This window comes from Gigantopelta aegis, unplaced genomic scaffold (assembly GCF_016097555.1).
Source record: "Gigantopelta aegis isolate Gae_Host unplaced genomic scaffold, Gae_host_genome ctg3229_pilon_pilon, whole genome shotgun sequence".
NCBI lineage: Eukaryota > Metazoa > Mollusca > Gastropoda > Neomphalida > Peltospiridae > Gigantopelta > Gigantopelta aegis.
In genome coordinates, this window is record NW_024533243.1 from 33,268 (window position 1) to 51,936 (window position 18,669).

General features: G+C 32.3%; 1 protein-coding gene across 1 annotated transcript; it reads right to left on the bottom strand.

Annotated features, from left to right (window-relative positions):
* Nucleotides 1-1,580: 1,580 nt before the first annotated feature.
* On the bottom strand, nt 1,581-16,838 carry LOC121391994 (ankyrin repeat and KH domain-containing protein 1-like). The gene is made up of 8 exons (XM_041523416.1): nt 14,174-16,838; nt 12,028-12,318; nt 9,946-11,480; nt 9,066-9,720; nt 6,778-7,068; nt 3,769-4,178; nt 3,235-3,421; nt 1,581-1,768 (listed from the first exon to the last, which is right to left on the bottom strand). The coding sequence occupies exons 1-8, from the start codon at nt 16,836-16,838 to the stop codon at nt 1,581-1,583; spliced, it is 6,222 nt and encodes a 2,073-aa protein (XP_041379350.1).
* Between the last annotated feature and the right edge of the window lie 1,831 nt (nt 16,839-18,669).

Below are 18,669 nucleotides of genomic sequence, written 5' to 3' on the forward strand. Positions count from 1 at the left end.
AAATGAGGAGAAGTAAGAGAAACAAAACTAGAAAGAATATCAAAGTACCACCACCCTCATCTCCTGACATCAACAGTGACTTTATCCATCCAGGGGTATCAGTGGTAGAAGGAGTCTTTTTAGTAGTATATGGTATATGATGACAATACCATAACCCAATACTAGCTCTCCATTGAGAGATATCAATCATATGACCTACAAACAATCAATATATCAAAAGACAACTTTGTTCTACATATTTAGTTACCTTTTGTTCCTGTCTGTACACCACACACAATGTAATATCAACACTTTATTATATACTCAACAGAAAGACTATAGACTAGTAGACAATTGAGTAGCTGTCAATGACAGAAAGATAAGAAGAAACAATAAGTAATAATAACACAATCAAAACAGCTATCAAGATAGAAAGCTAAGAAACAAGAAGTTTTATTTCCGTTATGAATTCAAGTTAGCTAATTAATACTAGTTAATTATCTTGTCAATTTAATTACCAACTACAAGTCAACAAAATTCTGTTACTGTATATCACTACATGTAGTTCAATATATACTATTATGATTTCTTATAATTGTATACTTGTACAGACAATTCTATATCCATAGTATTTTATATTATTATATATATGTTATGAATGTTGGTCTATATTACTAATATTGTCTATAGTTCTTTGTACTCTTAAACAACAATGAAAAGTATATCTACAACAATTGTTATATTTAAGTATATATTATAGTTATTAAGTAATGATTGTAAACAAAACTATTTTATACATAATATGAAGTAAAACAAAATATAATAGTTCAACTATATCTATACTATAACTTATGATACACAGTTACATAACATTGATTGGATGTTATATATGGATAGTTCTCATGATATTATGTATATAGTATCTGTGATAGTATAGTACTATACTTTATACATAATTATTTATGTATAGCTACTCTCTTTATTAGTAAGGAATTCTTGTGTTCATCATCTCAATTATTAATAAATTTAATATTGGTACAGCTATACATTCATTAACATTTACCAAAAACTTCATTAAAACGTATATCTACATACAACTAGTGTATCAGTTACAGTGTCTAATACAATTAGTTACTAATAATGACATGTATTTCTTTAGCTTCTTTCTTATTGTCTTGTTTTGGTTTATTCTTGCTGTATTGTTTCACACTAGTATCTTTAAATGTACGAGTAGGGTTCAAGATGTATGGGGTGAATGAACTAAATATCGATGAGATATTGGACAATTGTAATATCTTTCCTTTGTCTTCTTATTGAGAGCATTTAAATCTTTATATATTGTTGTGAACGTTTTAGTTCAGTGGTTATTTGAGAAGACATAGTTTTTGCTTCTAGCTTGTCAGACATTAGTAATGATGGCTTCAATCCTGTCTCCTGTAGTTGTGATGCTGTCTGACCTCTATATTCAGTTAATAGTTGGCTAATAGCTTCCAATTCAAACTCATTAGCATCATCTAATGTTGTCCTCTGGTTGACAATAATGTTAGGATTAGCACCATTCTTTAAGAGTGTTTCTACTATTGATTTGGATTTACCTCCTACTACTGCCAAAAAAACAATGGAGTCAACTTTCGATAGGTATCTTTATTGACATCAGCTCCAGCTTTTATGAGAGCATCCACTATATCAACATGTCCACATGATGAAGCTACCATTAGTGGAGTAAGATCAAGTACCAGTGGAGTATCTGGACTATCTGATGTCTTCATTATGACTGCACCTAAATCTCCTTTAACACATGAGTCTAGTAGTTCTCTCTGGTCATTAGTGAGGTGTGGAAGTTTGTTTGAGAGGAAGGTAATGAGAGTAGGGTGACCACCATAACATGATAGTATACTGCTTTTTCAATCTCATCAGTAGTGGGTTCAGCTTTATCTAAGAGCATATTAACAAGGTCTCTGTTACCACCAAAAACAGCTAATGAAAATGCTGTTGATCCATTGTGCATTGACAAATGAGGATCAGCTTGTGAATGTAGTAAAGTTTTAGCTATTTCAAAATATTTATAACGACAACTTGCCATTAGGGCAGTCCATCCGCCTTCATTCTGAGTATTAATGTTGGTATGTTCTTTAAGTAGTAATTCAACGACCTGGTGATGACCATTTAAGCTAGCTAGCATTAGAGCAGTCACTCCATCTTTTCCTTGGTGATTACTGTCAGCATGCTCTTTGAGTAGTTGTTGAACAACCTGAGTATGACCATTATAACTAGCTAGCATTAGGGCGGTCATCCATCTTCATTATCAGTATTAATGTTGGTATGTTCTTTGAGTAGTAGTTCAACGACCTGATGATGACCATTTTGACTAGCTAGCATTAGAGCAGTCCATCCATCTTCTTCTGAGTATTAGTGTCAGCATGTTCTTTGAGTAGTAGTTCAACGATCTGGTGATGACCATTTTGACTAGCTATCATTAGAGCAGTCTCGCCATCATTTTTTCGCTGGTGATTACAGTCAGCATGCTCTTTGAGTATTAATTCAACAACATGGTGATGGCCATTTTGACTAGCTAGCATTAGAGCAGTCCATCCATCTTCTTTCTGAGGATTAATGTCAGCATGTTCCTTGAGTAGTACTCCAACTACTTGATGATGACCATTGTAACTAGCTAGCATTAGAGCAGTCCATCCATCTTTTCCCTGGTAATTAATTTCAGGATGCTCTTTAAGTAGTAATTCAACAACCTGGTGATGACCATTACTACTAGCTAGCATTAGAGCAGTCACTCCATCGTTTCCTTGGTGATTAATGTCAGCATGTTCTCTGAGTAATAGTTCAATGACTTGGGTATGACCATTTTGACTAGCTAGCATTAGGGCTGTCCATCCATCCTCTTCCAGCATATTAATGTCAGCATGTTTCTTGAGTAGTAGTAAAATGACCTGGTAATGACCATTTCGACTAGCTACCATTAAGGCAGTCCATCCATCTTTTTTTCCTGGTGATTAATGTTGGCATGCTCTTTTAGCAATAGATCTACAACCTGGTGATGACCATTTTGGCTAGCTAGCATTAAGCAGTCCATCCATCTTTTTTCTGAGTATTAATGTCAACTTTGTTCTTGACCAATAGCTCAACAACACAGATATGACCATTAGAACTAGCTAACATTAGGGCATTCAGTTTACCTTTTGTCTGGGAGGTTAATGTCTGCATGTTCTTTGAGCAATGCCTTTACAACATGTGTATGACCATTAAAACTAGCTAGCATTAAAGCATTCAGTTCATCTTTTGCTTGGAGATTAATATCAGCATGTTCTTTGAGCAAATGTTCAACAACCTGAGTATGACCATTAATACTAGCTAGCATCAGGGCAGTCACTCCATCTTCTTTTTGAGTATTGATGTCGGCACATTCTTTGAGTAATAGTTCTACGACCTGTAATGACCATTGTGACTAGCAACCATTAGAGCAGTCACTCCATCTTTTCCCTGGTGATAAATGTTGGCATGTTCTTTGAGTAGTAGTTCAACAACCTGTAATGACCATTTTGACTAGCTAGCATTAGGGCAGTCCATCCATCCTTTTTCTGCATATTAATGTCGGCACGTTCTTTGAGTAATAATTCAACGACCTGGTAATGACCATTGTGACTAGCTAGCATTAGAGCAGTCCATCCATCTTTTTCCTTGGTGATCAATGTTGGCATGTTCTTTGAGTAGTAGTTCAACAACCAAGTGATGACCATTATAACTAGCTAGCATTAGGGCAGTCCATCCATCTACTTCCTGAGTATTAATATCAGCATGCTCTTTGAGCAAATGTTCAATGACCTGGGAATGACCATTTTGACTAGCTAGCATTAGAGCAGTCAGTCCATCCTTTGCCTGGAGGTCAATGTTAGCATGCTCTTTGAGTAATAGTTCAACAACATAGTGATGACCACTTTCACTAGCTAGCAAAAGTGCTGCTCTCCCTTCTTCATTGCAATGGTCTATATTACCTCCTAATTTCAAGAGAAATTGCACAGCTTCATCATGACCAGCTTTTGCAGCTTCTTGAAGAGCTGACTCAAATGTAAAGTTCATATTCTCATCTTCTTCTAGAATAGGTTTACCATTAATTGTTAGACCAAAGATACCAATGAGACGCATAAACTGTAACTTGCCTTGAGCATAAGCTATGAGACAATCAGCTGTAGAATCATAAACAATATATTTAATACAAACTGAGCCTGTATCAATTGTGATATACTTCAAAAGAGATTGTTTTAATTGATGTGGCAGTAAATGTCTAACTAGTAGATAAAGTCCTTGAATATTGGCATCATTCCATGGATTGTGTAATTCAATATAAATTTGAGGCATGCTTGTTAGATCTCCTAGATGTGAGGTGTATATGCTTTTTAAGTTGATGTTTGAGTTCTTTCACAGTAAATGAGCAACGTAAAGTCTCAGCTTATCCATATGTTTTTAAGTTCACTGACTAGGTTTTTCTTGTCTTCTCCAAAATATTCATCATTAAGAAACCTTTCACTCACATGCACAATTATTTCACAGTCTAAAAAGTCAAAATATGGATGTAGTTTCTTGAAGAGTTCATCTAAATCATTACATTTGTTGATGTCACTCAGTTCTTCAACCCAGTATAGTTCATACTTAATAAATAATGTGACATCTTCTAATTGCAGTAGTTGATATTGTAGTTTATGATTAAGAGCTGATCGAACAGCAACTATTAAAGTACTGAAGTTTAGGCGTAAATTCTGTAAAGAGGTTCTAAGCTCTGTTTCCTTCTCTTTACTTACTACTTCTACCTTTTGCTGATGAATGCTAGAGGCTATTGAGGTATTACATAATTAAATTACAAGGAAGTTTTACAATACCTTGGGAAGTTGTTGATTGTACTGAAGTTATTGGATGATCCACTTGAATAACGTTATCATTGTTTACTACAAAAGAATGTTATATATCAACATTAGAAACAATCGTCAATAATTCCTTTATTACTGCCTACACTTTACATGCCAGGTGGCCTGATCATTGAGGCTGCATTGGTTTCAAACAGTTTTATTTACCACAGCCATCTATCATTAACCATAGTGTAGCCACAAATAGGTATGCCCCAAAATATTTAAATCCAAAATATTTAAATAAATACCTTTCAAAATTTAAAGGTGTTAATTATACAAAAAAAAGAAAACCAAGCAACCTGCTACAAGAGAGTTTAGTATGAACATGATTAGATTAGTATTGTATACATTTATACAATATAATATCATTGTAAAAACTGATTGGTCGATTTAAGTAATACATGGTTATATAGGTTGTATATGCAAAAAGTAAACATGACACTGTTTTAATATACACTATAAAATTAACTGTTTATGTAAACTGAAAGTAGACATAATATAGTTTGATAACTCTTGACTTGATTGTTTATCAAATGATAATAATTTTAATTTAAAAAAAAAATTATTTAAAGTTCTAATATTTTGTAAACAGTTTGCATCATAAATCTGTATAACCATATATTAGTTAAATTAACCAATCAGTTTTTACATGTAATATCTTCTCAAATAATGTCATGAGAGAGTATATATTTATCTTTGCTTTGTTTGCAATCATAATATAGTTACTTTTTATAACAATTTTAACGATGAGAACAATACATATTGTGGACTATTATTATTTTCTATTACTGACCTTGTTGTTTAATATCCGTTTCATCACATGTAAGATTTAGTGAGATATCACATTGCTTTTTAACTTCTTCATCCAGTCTTGACATAACTTTTGAGCAGCTAATTTAGTAGGACCACCTTCACTGGAGAGACATTGTAAGAAAAGTTGACAATGTTCTTGTAACTTTGAAATATTGTTTGTTAATCTCATTCCACTTTCAAATTCATCAATCACACTGTCAATAGTTGGAGATTTTTTCACAGATTCACTTATCAGTCTTTTAGAATACATTACTGCAGAAACTCGTGGCAAACATCTACTTAACTGGTTACTCAAGTCAGCAAAATGGCTCGTCAGTACACTCTTCAACACTTTATTAACTTCATCACTTTCTGTAGTACTGGTACCTTCCACTATCACTATATATAGATTTATCACAGGGAAGAAAAAGTCTGGCCTCCAATCTGGCCAGTTATTCCTTTTTTCTGCCCTTCTGTTTGGTATAAAAAAGTTGTAATCATTGAGATTTAACGCATAAACTATCAATCTACCATAGAATAAAAAACATTTGCATTATAAAATTTTCATGAAAAAATTAAATATGTTGAAAAACTTCAAATACAATTACATATATTAAATATTACTACCATAAATATTTCAATGTAGTTGTTTTATTTTTCGTGCATCGTCCAATGTTTGAATTTTTTGCCTAATCTAAGGTAGTTGCACTCCATTTAACGGATTAAGCCATACCAAAAATGTACCAAAAGACTAACTGTGTCCTTCAATACATGAAATCAATAGAATATACCTTGTTATGTACTTTACTAAACTATTATACTACATTATTTTAAAGTACTAGTTTGTATCACTATAAAAATTAAATTGTTATTCTAACAATTAGTTTGTAATTTACATCAGTAAATTACAATGGAATATAGAATTTTGTGAATTTCTCACTGTATAATTTGTTGGTATACTATACTTGTACATACCAACATATTATAAAGTGAGTAATTTACATAAATTCTAGATTCCATAGTAATCCACCAATGTAAACTACAAATTAATTGTTAAAATAATATTAATTTTGTAATGAACTATACATACCTTCATCTTTAGTATCTAGTTGTCTTCTCAGTGTAGTAACTACATCAACATCACCACAACTTTCAACAGCTGAAACGAATTCTTTCCAAGAAGGGGCAATACCATTTGTAATCCACCATTGTAAACCTTCTTCTAAAGCAAAGTGGTAGTCTTGATCAATGCTGACCATTGTCTTAAGCCTTCTCCTCTCCTCTAGTGACACACCTAGAAGAATAGTGAGTTCAGTCCATTTATCTTTAACATCAAAACGACTCTTAATAAGAAGTCGTAGAGCATTAACTGCTGTCAACTCTATTAAAGTAAATTGAAACATCATTCCATCAGTTATATGTTTTAATGTTTACTGACCTGTTTTAGGTCCAGGGTTCAGTTCAACATCACCTGATAAAGTGAGGAGAAGTAAGAGAAACAAAACTAGAGAGAATATCAAAGTACCACCACCCTCATCTCCTGACATCAATAGTGACTTTATCCATCCAGGGGTATCAGTGGTAGAAGGAGTCTTTTTAGTGGTATATGGTATCTGATGACAATACCATAACCCAATACTATCTCTCCATTGACTTAAATCAATCATAATGACCTACAAACAATCAATATATCAAAAGACAACTTGTTCTACATATTTAGTTACCTTTTGTTCCTGACTGTACACCACATACAATGTAATATCAACACTTTATTATATACTCAACAGAAAGACTATAGACTAGTAGACAATTGAGTAGCTGTCAAAGACAGAAAGATAACAAGAAACAATAAGTAACAATAACACAATCAAAACAGCTATCAAGATAGAAAGCTAGGAAACAGGAAGTTTTTATTTCTCTTACATATGTTAGGAATTCAAGTTAGCTCCTCCTGTTGAGGGGGGGGGTCATTTAACAGCAAAGTTGTAAATTGTCCTGTATCCATTTAATCTGATGTAATATTACTAGTTAATTATTGTCAATTTAATTACCAACTACAAGTCAACAAAATTCTGTTATGTATATCACTACATGTAGTTCAATATATATTATTATCACTTCATTATCGTTACAATTGTACAACTTTAAAGACTATTCTATATCCATAGTATTTATATTATTATATATATGTATATGAATGTTGGTCTATATTACTAATAATGTATATAGTTCTTTGTACTCTTAAACAATGAAAAGTATATCTACAACAATTGTTTATCTCAGTATATATTATAGTTATTAAGTAATGACTGTAAACAAAACTATTATATACATAATATGAAGTAAACAAAATATAACAGTTCAAATATTTCTATACTACCACTTATCATACACAGTTGATTAGATAGTAATACAACCTGGTAATAAACAGATTACTTGTCCTAGGTCTCCAGTTCTGATGTCTTTAACTCGTACCAGAACTGTACCAAAAGATTAACTGTGTCCTTCAATGAAATCACAAGATATCATATGAAGTACTTTGTCATCCATTCACTAAAATATACTACATTGACTATTATATATAAGATAGTATTGTATAATGAACTATACATTATACATTGTAATATATTATTTTTGTTGTTGTTAAGAAAACATTATTTTGTGTTGTTCCTATTAGAAGTTTGATGTCTCTTACAATGAACTACTGAATGTTCCCTCACTATATTACTTTAGTCAAATAATGTCTATACATGTTAATAGTATGTAAGTGGATGTATTTAATAGATTGTCAATATATGAACTTAAATAAAGAATGAATAGTGCTCCAGGTTGATATATAATAATGGAGTCACTATTTTATATGGTATCTCATTTTGTCTGTCTATTGTTTGTATGACATATAACAACAATAGAGACACTAAATGATTACTATAACTGTAAAACAATAAAGTTATAAATAAATTATAATATTTTACTAATTAACATTATTATCATTATTTGTTACAAAGTAAATAAATCACTTTATATAACTATAGTTATATATCCAGCTCATTATTCAAGGATCAATAATTGTTGATAATTTCTCTACACATTTGTCTGCTTATAGTTTATTAATATTCATCTTATTATAAATACAATATGATCTAAATTATAATTGTATATAATAAACAAATCAACTTGTATTATTAAAGAAAAACAGTACAATATTATACTTTAAAATTAACTAATAATCACACTTATAATAGTAATATTAATTAATACTAACAGTGTATACTTCTTTGACTTCTTTCTTGTTGTCTTGTTTTGGTTTATTGTTATCATGTTTTACCGTATTTCTAAATGTATGAGTAGGGTTTAAGATATATGGAGTGAATGAACCAAGTTTGGATATGACACTTGGTATTTGTAATCTCTTTTGTTTTCCTTCCCTCTTAACAACCTCCTGATGACCATTTTCACAAGCTACCATTAGGGCAGTCCATCCATTTTTGTTCTGAGTATTAATGTCAGCATGTTCTTTGAGTAGTAGTTCAACAACCTGGTGATGACCATTTAAACTAGCTACCATTAGGGCAGTCCATCCATTTTCATTCTGAGTATTAATTTCAGCATGTTCTTTAAGTAGTAGTTCAGCAACCTGGTGATGACCATTAAAACTAGCTACCATTAGGGCAGTCACTCCATTTTTGTTCTGAGTATTAATGTCAGCATGTTCTTTAAGTAGTAGTTCAACAACCTGGTGATGACCATTAGAACTAGCTATTATTAGGGCAGTCACTCCATTTTCGTTCTGAGTATTAATGTCAGCATGTTCTTTAAGTAGTAGTTCAACAACCTGATGATGACCATTTTCACTAGCTACCATTAGGGCAGTCCATCCATTTTTGTTCTGAGTATTAATTTCAGCATGTTCTTTAAGTAGTAGTTCAGCAACCTGGTGATGACCATTAAAACTAGCTACCATTAGGGCAGTCTCTCCATTTTTGTTCTGAGTATTAATTTCAGCATGTTCTTTAAGTAGTAGTTCAACAACCTGGTGATGACCATTAGAACTAGCTATTATTAGGGCAGTCACTCCATTTTCGTTCTGAGTATTAATGTCAGCATGTTCTTTAAGTAGTAGTTCAACAACCTGGTGATGACCATTTAAACTAGCTACTATTAGGGCAGTCCATCCATTTTTGTTCTGAGTATTAATTTAAGCATGTTCTTTAAGTAGTAGTTCAGCAACCTGGTGATGACCATTTAAACTAGCTACCATTAGGGCAGTCTCTCCATTTTTGTTCTGAGTATTAATTTCAGCATGTTCTTTAAGTAGTAGTTCAACAACCTGGTGATGACCATTTTCACTAGCTACTATTAGGGCAGTCCATCCATTTTTGTTCTGAGTATTAATGTCTGCATGTTCTTTAAGTAGTAGTTCAACAACCTGGTGATGACCATTAGAACTAGCTATTATTAGGGTAGTCACTCCATTTTTGTTCTGAGTTTTAATGTCGGCATGTTCTTTAAGTAGTAGCTCAACAACCTGATGATGACCATTTTCACTAGCTACCATTAGGGCAGTCACTCCATTTTCGTTCTGAGTATTAATGTCAGCATGTTCTTTAAGTAGTAGTTCAACAACCTGGTGATGACCATTTGAACTAGCTACCATTAGGGCAGTCACTCCATTTTCGTTCTGAGTATTAATGTCAGCATGTTCTTTAAGTAGTAGTTCAACAACCTGGTGATGACCATTTTCACTAGCTACCATTAGGGCAGTCCATCCATTTTTATTCTGAGTATTAATTTCAGCATGTTCTTTAAGTAGTAGTTCAACAACCTGGTGATGACCATTAGAACTAGCTACCATTAGGGCAGTCCATCCATTTTTGTTCTGAGTATTAATTTCAGCATGTTCTTTAAGTAGTAGTTCAACAACCTGGTAATGACCATTTAAACTAGCTATTATTAGGGCAGTCACTCCATTTTTGTTCTGAGTATTAATGTCGGCATGTTCTTTAAGTAGTAGTTCAACAACCTGATGATGACCATTTTCACTAGCTACCATTAGGGCAGTCCATCCATTTTTGTTCTGAGTATTAATGTCAGCATGTTCTTTAAGTAGTAGTTCAACAACCTGGTGATGACCATTAGAACTAGCTATTATTAGGGCAGTCACTCCATTTTTGTTCTGAGTATTAATGTCGGCATGTTCTTTAAGTAGTAGTTCAACAACCTGATGATGACCATTTTCGCTAGCTACCATTAGGGCATTCCATCCATTTTTGTTCTGAGTATTAATGTCAGCATGTTCTTTAAGTAGTAGTTCAACAACCTGGTGATGACCATTAGAACTAGCTATTATTAGGGCAGTCACTCCATTTTTGTTCTGAGTATTAATGTCGGCATGTTCTTTAAGTAGTAGTTCAACAACCTGATGATGTCCATTTTCACTAGCTACCATTAGGGCAGTCCATCCCTTTTCGTTATGAGTATTAATGTCAGCATGTTCTTTAAGTAGTAGTTCAACAACCTGGTGATGACCATTAGAACTAGCTACCATTAGGGCAGTCACTCCATTTTCGTTCTGAGTATTAATGTCAGCATGTTCTTTAAGTAGTAGTTCAACAACCTGGTGATGACCATTTTCACTAGCTACCATTAGGGCAGTCCATCCATTTTTATTCTGAGTATTAATGTCAGCATGTTCTTTAAGTAGTAGTTCAACAACCTGATGATGACCATTTTCACTAGCTACCATTAGGGCAGTCCATCCATTTTCGTTCTGAGTATTAATGTCAGCATGTTCTTTAAGTAGTAGTTCAACAACCTGGTAATGACCATTAGAACTAGCTATTATTAGGACAGTCACTCCATTTTCGTTTCTGTAGTATTGCTACTACCTATATATAGAACGATAACACTGTAAAAATTGAACAGTTGATTTAACTCTGTATGGTTATATGGGTTGCTATGCAAAAAGTAAAATTAACACTATTTTGCTATGCAAAAAGTAAAATTAACACTATTTTAATTACTATGAAATTAGTGGCTATGTAGCTACATAAACAGTAGTACATTAGTAATGAAAACAGTATTATGATTATTTTTTAACAAAAATAAGTTTGTTGAATATCAAAGTACCACCACCCTCATCTCCTGACATCAATAATGACTTTATCCATCCAGGAGTATCAGTGATAGAAGGAGTCTTTTTAGTAGTATATGGTATATGATGACAATACCAATACGAAATCAATAGAATATACCTTGTTATGTACTTTACTAAACTATTATACTACATTGATAATTATTTTAAAGTACTAGTATATAATGAACTATATATAGTAGATACCTTCATCTTTAACATCAAGTTGTCTTCTCAGTGTAGTAGCTATACCCTTATCACCACAACTTTCAACAGCTGAAATGAGTTCTTCCCAACAAGGAGCAGTACCATTTGTAATCCACCATTGTAAACCTTCTTCTAAAGCAAAGTGGTAGTCTTGATCAATGCTGACCATTTTCTTGAATCTTCTTCTCTCCTCCAATGACACACCTAGAAAACTAGTGAGTTTACTCCATTTATCTTCAACAACAAAACCACTCTTAACAAGTAATCGTAGAGCATTGTTTGATGTCAACTCTATTGAAGTAAATTGAATTATCATCCTATCAGTTATATGTTTTAACGTTTACTGACCTGTTTTAGGTCCAGGGTTGAGTTCAACATCACCTGATAAAATGAGGAGAAGTAAGAGAAACAAAACTAGAGAAAATATCAAAGTACCACCAGGTCCACCACCCTCATCTCCTGATAACAATAGTGACTTTATCCATCCAGGGGTATCAGTGGTAGAAGGAGTCTTTTTAGTAGTATATGGTATATGATGATAATACCATAATCCAATACTAGCTCTCCATTGAGAGATATCAATCATAATGACCTACAAACAATCAATATATTAAAAAAACAACTTGTTCTACATATTTAGTTACCTTTTTTTCCTGTCTGTACACCACACACAATGTAATATCAACACTTTACTATATACTCAACAGAAAGACTATAGACTAGTAGACAATTGAGTAGCTGTCAATGACAGAAAGATAAGAAGAAACAATAAGTAACAATAACACAATCAAAACAGCTATCAAGATAGAAAGCTAGGAAACAGGAAGTTCTTACATATGTTAGGAACTCAAGTTACCTAATTAGCACTAGTTAATTATCTTGTCAATTTAATTATCAACTACTAATTCTGTTACTGTATATCACTACATGTAGTTCAATATATATTATTATCACTTCATTATCCTTATAATTGTACACTTTAAAGATTATTCTATATCCATAGTATTTATATTATTATATATATGTATATGAATGTTGGTCTATATTACTAATAATGTATATAGTTCTTTGTACTCTTAAACAATAATGAAGTATATCTACAACAATTGTTTATCTCAGTATCTCAGTATATATTATAGTTATTAAGTAATGACTGTAAACAAAACTATTTTATACATAATATGAAGTAAACAAATATAACAGTTCAAATATTTCTATACTACCACTTATCATACACAGTTGATTAGATAGTAATACAACCTGGTAATAAACAGATTACTTGTCCTAGGTCTCCAGTTCCATCCACTAAAATATACTACATTGACTATTATATATAAGATAGTATTGTATAATGAACTATACATTATACATTGTAATAATATTATTTTTGTTGTTGTTAAGAAAACATTATTTTGTGTTGTTCCTATTAGAAGTTTGATGTCTCTTACAATGAACTACTGAATGTTCCCTCACTATATTACTTTAGTTAAACAATGTCTGTACATGTTAATAGTATGTAAGTGGATGTGTTTAATAGATTGTCAATATGAACTTAAATAAAGAAGTTGAAGTATAGTACTCCAGGTTGATATATAACAATGAAGTCACTATTTTTTACGGTATCTCATTTTGTCTGTCTATTTTTTGTATGACATATAACAACAACAATAGAGACATTAAATGATCACTATATAACTGTAAACTAATAAAGTTATAAATAAATTATATTATGTTATTAATTAACATGATTATTATTATTTATTACAATCCAAATAAATCTCTCTATATAATTATGGTTGTATATCTAGCCCATTATTTAAGGATCAATAGTTATTATTGATAATTCTACATATTTGTCTGTTTATAGTTGTGTGTTCAAACTGTTTATTAGTAATTAAAATAAAATATGATCAAAATTATAATTGTATATTATAAACAAATTAACTTGTATTACTAAAGAAAAACAGCAAAAATAGTGCAATATATTATACTTAAAAATTGACTTATAATAGTAATATTAATTAATACTAACAGTGTATACTTCTTTGACTTCTTTCTTGTTGTCTTGTTTTGGTTTATTGTTATCATGTTTTACTGGTATTTCTAAATGTATGAGTAGGGTTTAAGATATATGGAGTGAATGAACCAAGTTTGGATATGACACTTGGTATTTGTAATCTCTTTTGTTTTCCTTCCCTCTTAACAACATCCTGATGACCATTTTCACTAGCTACCATTAGGGCAGTCCATCCATTTTCATTCTGAGTATTAATTTCAGCATGTTCTTTAAGTAGTAGCTCAGAAACCTGGTGATGACCATTAAAACTAGCTACCATTAGGGCAGTCCATCCATTTTCGTTCTGAGTATTAATTTCAGCATGTTCTTTAAGTAGTAGTTCAACAACCTGGTGATGACCATTTTCACTAGCTACCATTAGGGCAGTCCATCCATTTTTGTTCTGAGTATTAATGTCAGCATGTTCTTTAAGTAGTAGTTCAACAACCTGGTGATGACCATTAGAACTAGCTATTATTAGGGCAGTCACTCCATTTTCGTTCTGAGTATTAATGTCGGCATGTTCTTTAAGTAGTAGTTCAACAACCTGATGATGACCATTTTCACTAGCTACCATTAGGGCAGTCCATCCATTTTCGTTCTGAGTATTAACGTCAGCATGTTCTTTAAGTAGTAGTTCAACAACCTGGTGATGACCATTAGAACTAGCTATTATTAGGGTAGTCACTCCATTTTCGTTCTGAGTATAAATGTCGGCATGTTCTTTAAGTAGTAGTTCAACAACCTGATGATGACCATTTTCACTAGCTACCATTAGGGCAGTCCATCCCTTTTCGTTATGAGTATTAATGTCAGCATGTTCTTTAAGTAGTAGTTCAGCAACCTGGTGATGACCATTAGAACTAGCTACCATTAGAGCAGTCACTCCATTTTCATTCTGAGTATTAATGTCGGCATGTTCTTTAAGTAGTAGCTCAACAACCTGATGATGACCATTTTCACTAGCTACCATTAGGGCAGTCCATCCCTTTTCGTTCTGAGTATTAATGTCAGCATGTTCTTTAAGTAGTAGTTCAACAACCTGGTGATGACCATTAGAACTAGCTACCATTAGGGCAGTCACTCCATTTTCATTCTGAGTATTAATGTCAGCATGTTCTTTAAGTAGTAGTTCAACAACCTGGTGATGACCATTAAAACTAGCTACCATTAGGGCAGTCCATCCATTTTTATTCTGAGTATTAATGTCAGCATGTTCTTTAAGTAGTAGTTCAACAACCTGATGATGACCATTTTCACTAGCTACCATTAGGGCAGTCCATCCATTTTTGTTCTGAGTATTAATGTCAGCATGTTCTTTAAGTAGTAGTTCAACAACCTGGTGATGACCATTAGAACTAGCTATTATTAGGGCAGTCACTCCATTTTCGTTCTGAGTATTAATGTCGGCATGTTCTTTAAGTAGTAGTTCAACAACCTGATGATGACCATTTTCACTAGCTACCATTAGGGCAGTCCATCCCTTTTCGTTATGAGTATTAATGTCAGCATGTTCTTTAAGTAGTAGTTCAACAACCTGGTGATGACCATTAGAACTAGCTATTATTAGGGTAGTCACTCCATTTTTGTTCTGAGTATTAATGTCGGCATGTTCTTTAAGTAGTAGCTCAACAACCTGATGATGACCATTTTCACTAGCTACCATTAGGGCAGTCCATCCCTTTTCGTTCTGAGTATTAATGTCAGCATGTTCTTTAAGTAGTAGTTCAACAACCTGGTGATGACCATTAGAACTAGCTACCATTAGGGCAGTCACTCCATTTTCATTCTGAGTATTAATGTCAGCATGTTCTTTAAGTAGTAGTTCAACAACCTGGTGATGACCATTAAAACTAGCTACCATTAGGGCAGTCCATCCATTTTTATTCTGAGTATTAATGTCAGCATGTTCTTTAAGTAGTAGTTCAACAACCTGGTGATGACCATTTTGACTAGCTACCATTAGGGCAGTCCATCCATTTTCATTCTGAGTATTAATTTCAGCATGTTCTTTAAGTAGTAGTTCAACAACCTGGTGATGACCATTAAAACTAGCTACCATTAGGGCAGTCCATCCATTTTTATTCTGAGTATTAATTTCAGCATGTTCTTTAAGTAGTAGTTCAACAACCTGATGATGACCATTTTCACTAGCTACCATTAGGGCAGTCCATCCATTTTTGTTCTGAGTATTAATGTCAGCATGTTCTTTAAGTAGTAGTTCAACAACCTGGTGATGACCATTAGAACTAGCTATTATTAGGGCAGTCACTCCATTTTTGTTCTGAGTATTAATGTCGGCATGTTCTTTAAGTAGTAGTTCAACAACCTGATGATGACCATTTTCACTAGCTACCATTAGGGCAGTCCATCCATTTTTGTTCTGAGTATTAATGTCAGCATGTTCTTTAAGTAGTAGTTCAACAACCTGGTGATGACCATTAGAACTAGCTATTATTAGGGCAGTCACTCCATTTTCGTTCTGAGTATTAATGTCGGCATGTTCTTTAAGTAGTAGTTCAACAACCTGATGATGACCATTTTCACTAGCTACCATTAGGGCAGTCCATCCCTTTTCGTTATGAGTATTAATGTCAGCATGTTCTTTAAGTAGTAGTTCAACAACCTGGTGATGACCATTAGAACTAGCTATTATTAGGGCAGTCACTCCATTTTCGTTCTGAGTATTAATGTCGGCATGTTCTTTAAGTAGTAGTTCAACAACCTGATGATGACCATTTTCACTAGCTACCATTAGGGCAGTCCATCCATTTTCGTTCTGAGTATTAATGTCAGCATGTTCTTTAAGTAGTAGTTCAACAACCTGGTGATCACCATTAGAACTAGCTATTATTAGGACAGTCACTCCATTTTCATTTTCTGTAGTATTGCCACTACCTATATATAGAATGATAACACTGTAAAAATTGAACAGTTGATTTAACTCTGTATTGTTATATGGGTTGCATATGCAAAAAGTAAAATTAACACTATTTTAATTACTATGAAATTAGTGGCTATGTAGCTACATAAACAGTAGTACATTAGTAATGAAAACAGTATTATGATTATTTTTTAACAAAAATAAGTTTGTAATTGCAACCTGTATAACCGAATAATGGTTAATGATAACACTGTAAAAATTGAACAGTTGATTTAACTCTGTATGGTTATATGGGTTGCATATGCAAAAAGTAAAATTAACACTATTTTAATTACTATGAAATTAGTGGCTATCTAGCTACATAAACAGTAGTACATTAGTAATGAAAACAGTATTATGATTATTTTTTAACAAAATAAGTTTGTAATTGCAACCTGTATAACCGAATAATGGTTAATACATTTAGCTAGTATAGTTACAAGATATTTTGTGAATGAAGATATTTTGAATATTTTATTGTATTTTGAGTGATGTAATGGTTCAGTTCATGAAACATGGTATTTTTGTTATTGTTTGTAACAGTTGTTATGTATTTAGGTCAATGTTTATATAAATATACAATATTAGTTGTTTCTGTTGCTATGGAAATAGTGAACAAATATAATATAATTATAAAAATCATCCTAAGTTGAGGGACTGAATTAGTACTAATTTTAAAGACTACAATGAGTTAGTAGAAACTATGGAACTGCTAAAAGACATTATCTCAAGTAACAGTACTCAGTTATATGTTTTAATATTTACTGACCTGTTTTAGGTCCAGGGTTCAGTTCAATATCACCTGATAAAATGAGAAGAAGTAAGAGAAACAAAACTAGAGAGAATATCAAAGTACCACCACCCTCATCTCCTGACATCAATAATGACTTTATCCATCCAGGAGTATCAGTGGTAGAAGGAGTCTTTTTAGTAGTATATGGTATATGATGACAATACCATAACCCAATACTGGCTCTCCATTGAGAGATATCAATCATAATGACCTACAAACAATCAATATATTAAAAGACAACTTGTTCTACATATTTAGTTACCTTTTTTTCCTGTCTGTACACCACATACAATGTAATATCAACACTTTATTATATACTCAACAGAAAGACTATAGATTAGTAGACAATTGAGTAGCTGTCAATGACAGAAAAATAGGAAGAAACAATAAGTAACAATAACACAATCAAAACAGCTATCAAGATAGAAAGCTAGGAAACAGGAAGTTCTTACATATGTTAGGAATTCAAGTTAGCTAATTAGCACTAGTTAATTATCTTGTCAATTTAATTACCAACTACTAATTCTGTTACTGTATATCACTACATGTAGTTCAATATATATTATTATCATTTCAGTAACCTTATACTGTACAACAATTCTATATCCATAGTATTTATATTATTATATATATGTATATGAATGTTGGTCTATATTACTAATAATGTATATAGTTCTTTGTACTCTTAAACAATGAAAAAGTATATCTACAACAATTGTTTATCTCAGTATATATTATAGTTATTAAGTAATGACTGTAAACAAAACTATTTTATACATAATATGAAGTAAACAAAATATAACAGTTCAAATATTTCTATACTATCACTTATCATACACAGTTGATTAGATAGTAATACCACCTGGTAAT

Excerpts from the sequence above, each read along its gene's own strand:
- LOC121391994 (XM_041523416.1), bottom strand. The coding sequence starts at position 16,838 with ATGGTAGCTAGTGAAAATGGTCATCATCAGGTTGTTGAACTACTACTT. Across the intron at positions 11,481-12,027 it reads ACTTGATGTTAAAGATGAAG|AACATGCTGACATTAATACT; the intron begins GTATCTACTATA and ends TACTACTTAAAG. Across the intron at positions 4,179-6,777 it reads ACTAGATACTAAAGATGAAG|CTGATTGTCTCATAGCTTAT; the intron begins GTATGTATAGTT and ends ATGATTCTACAG.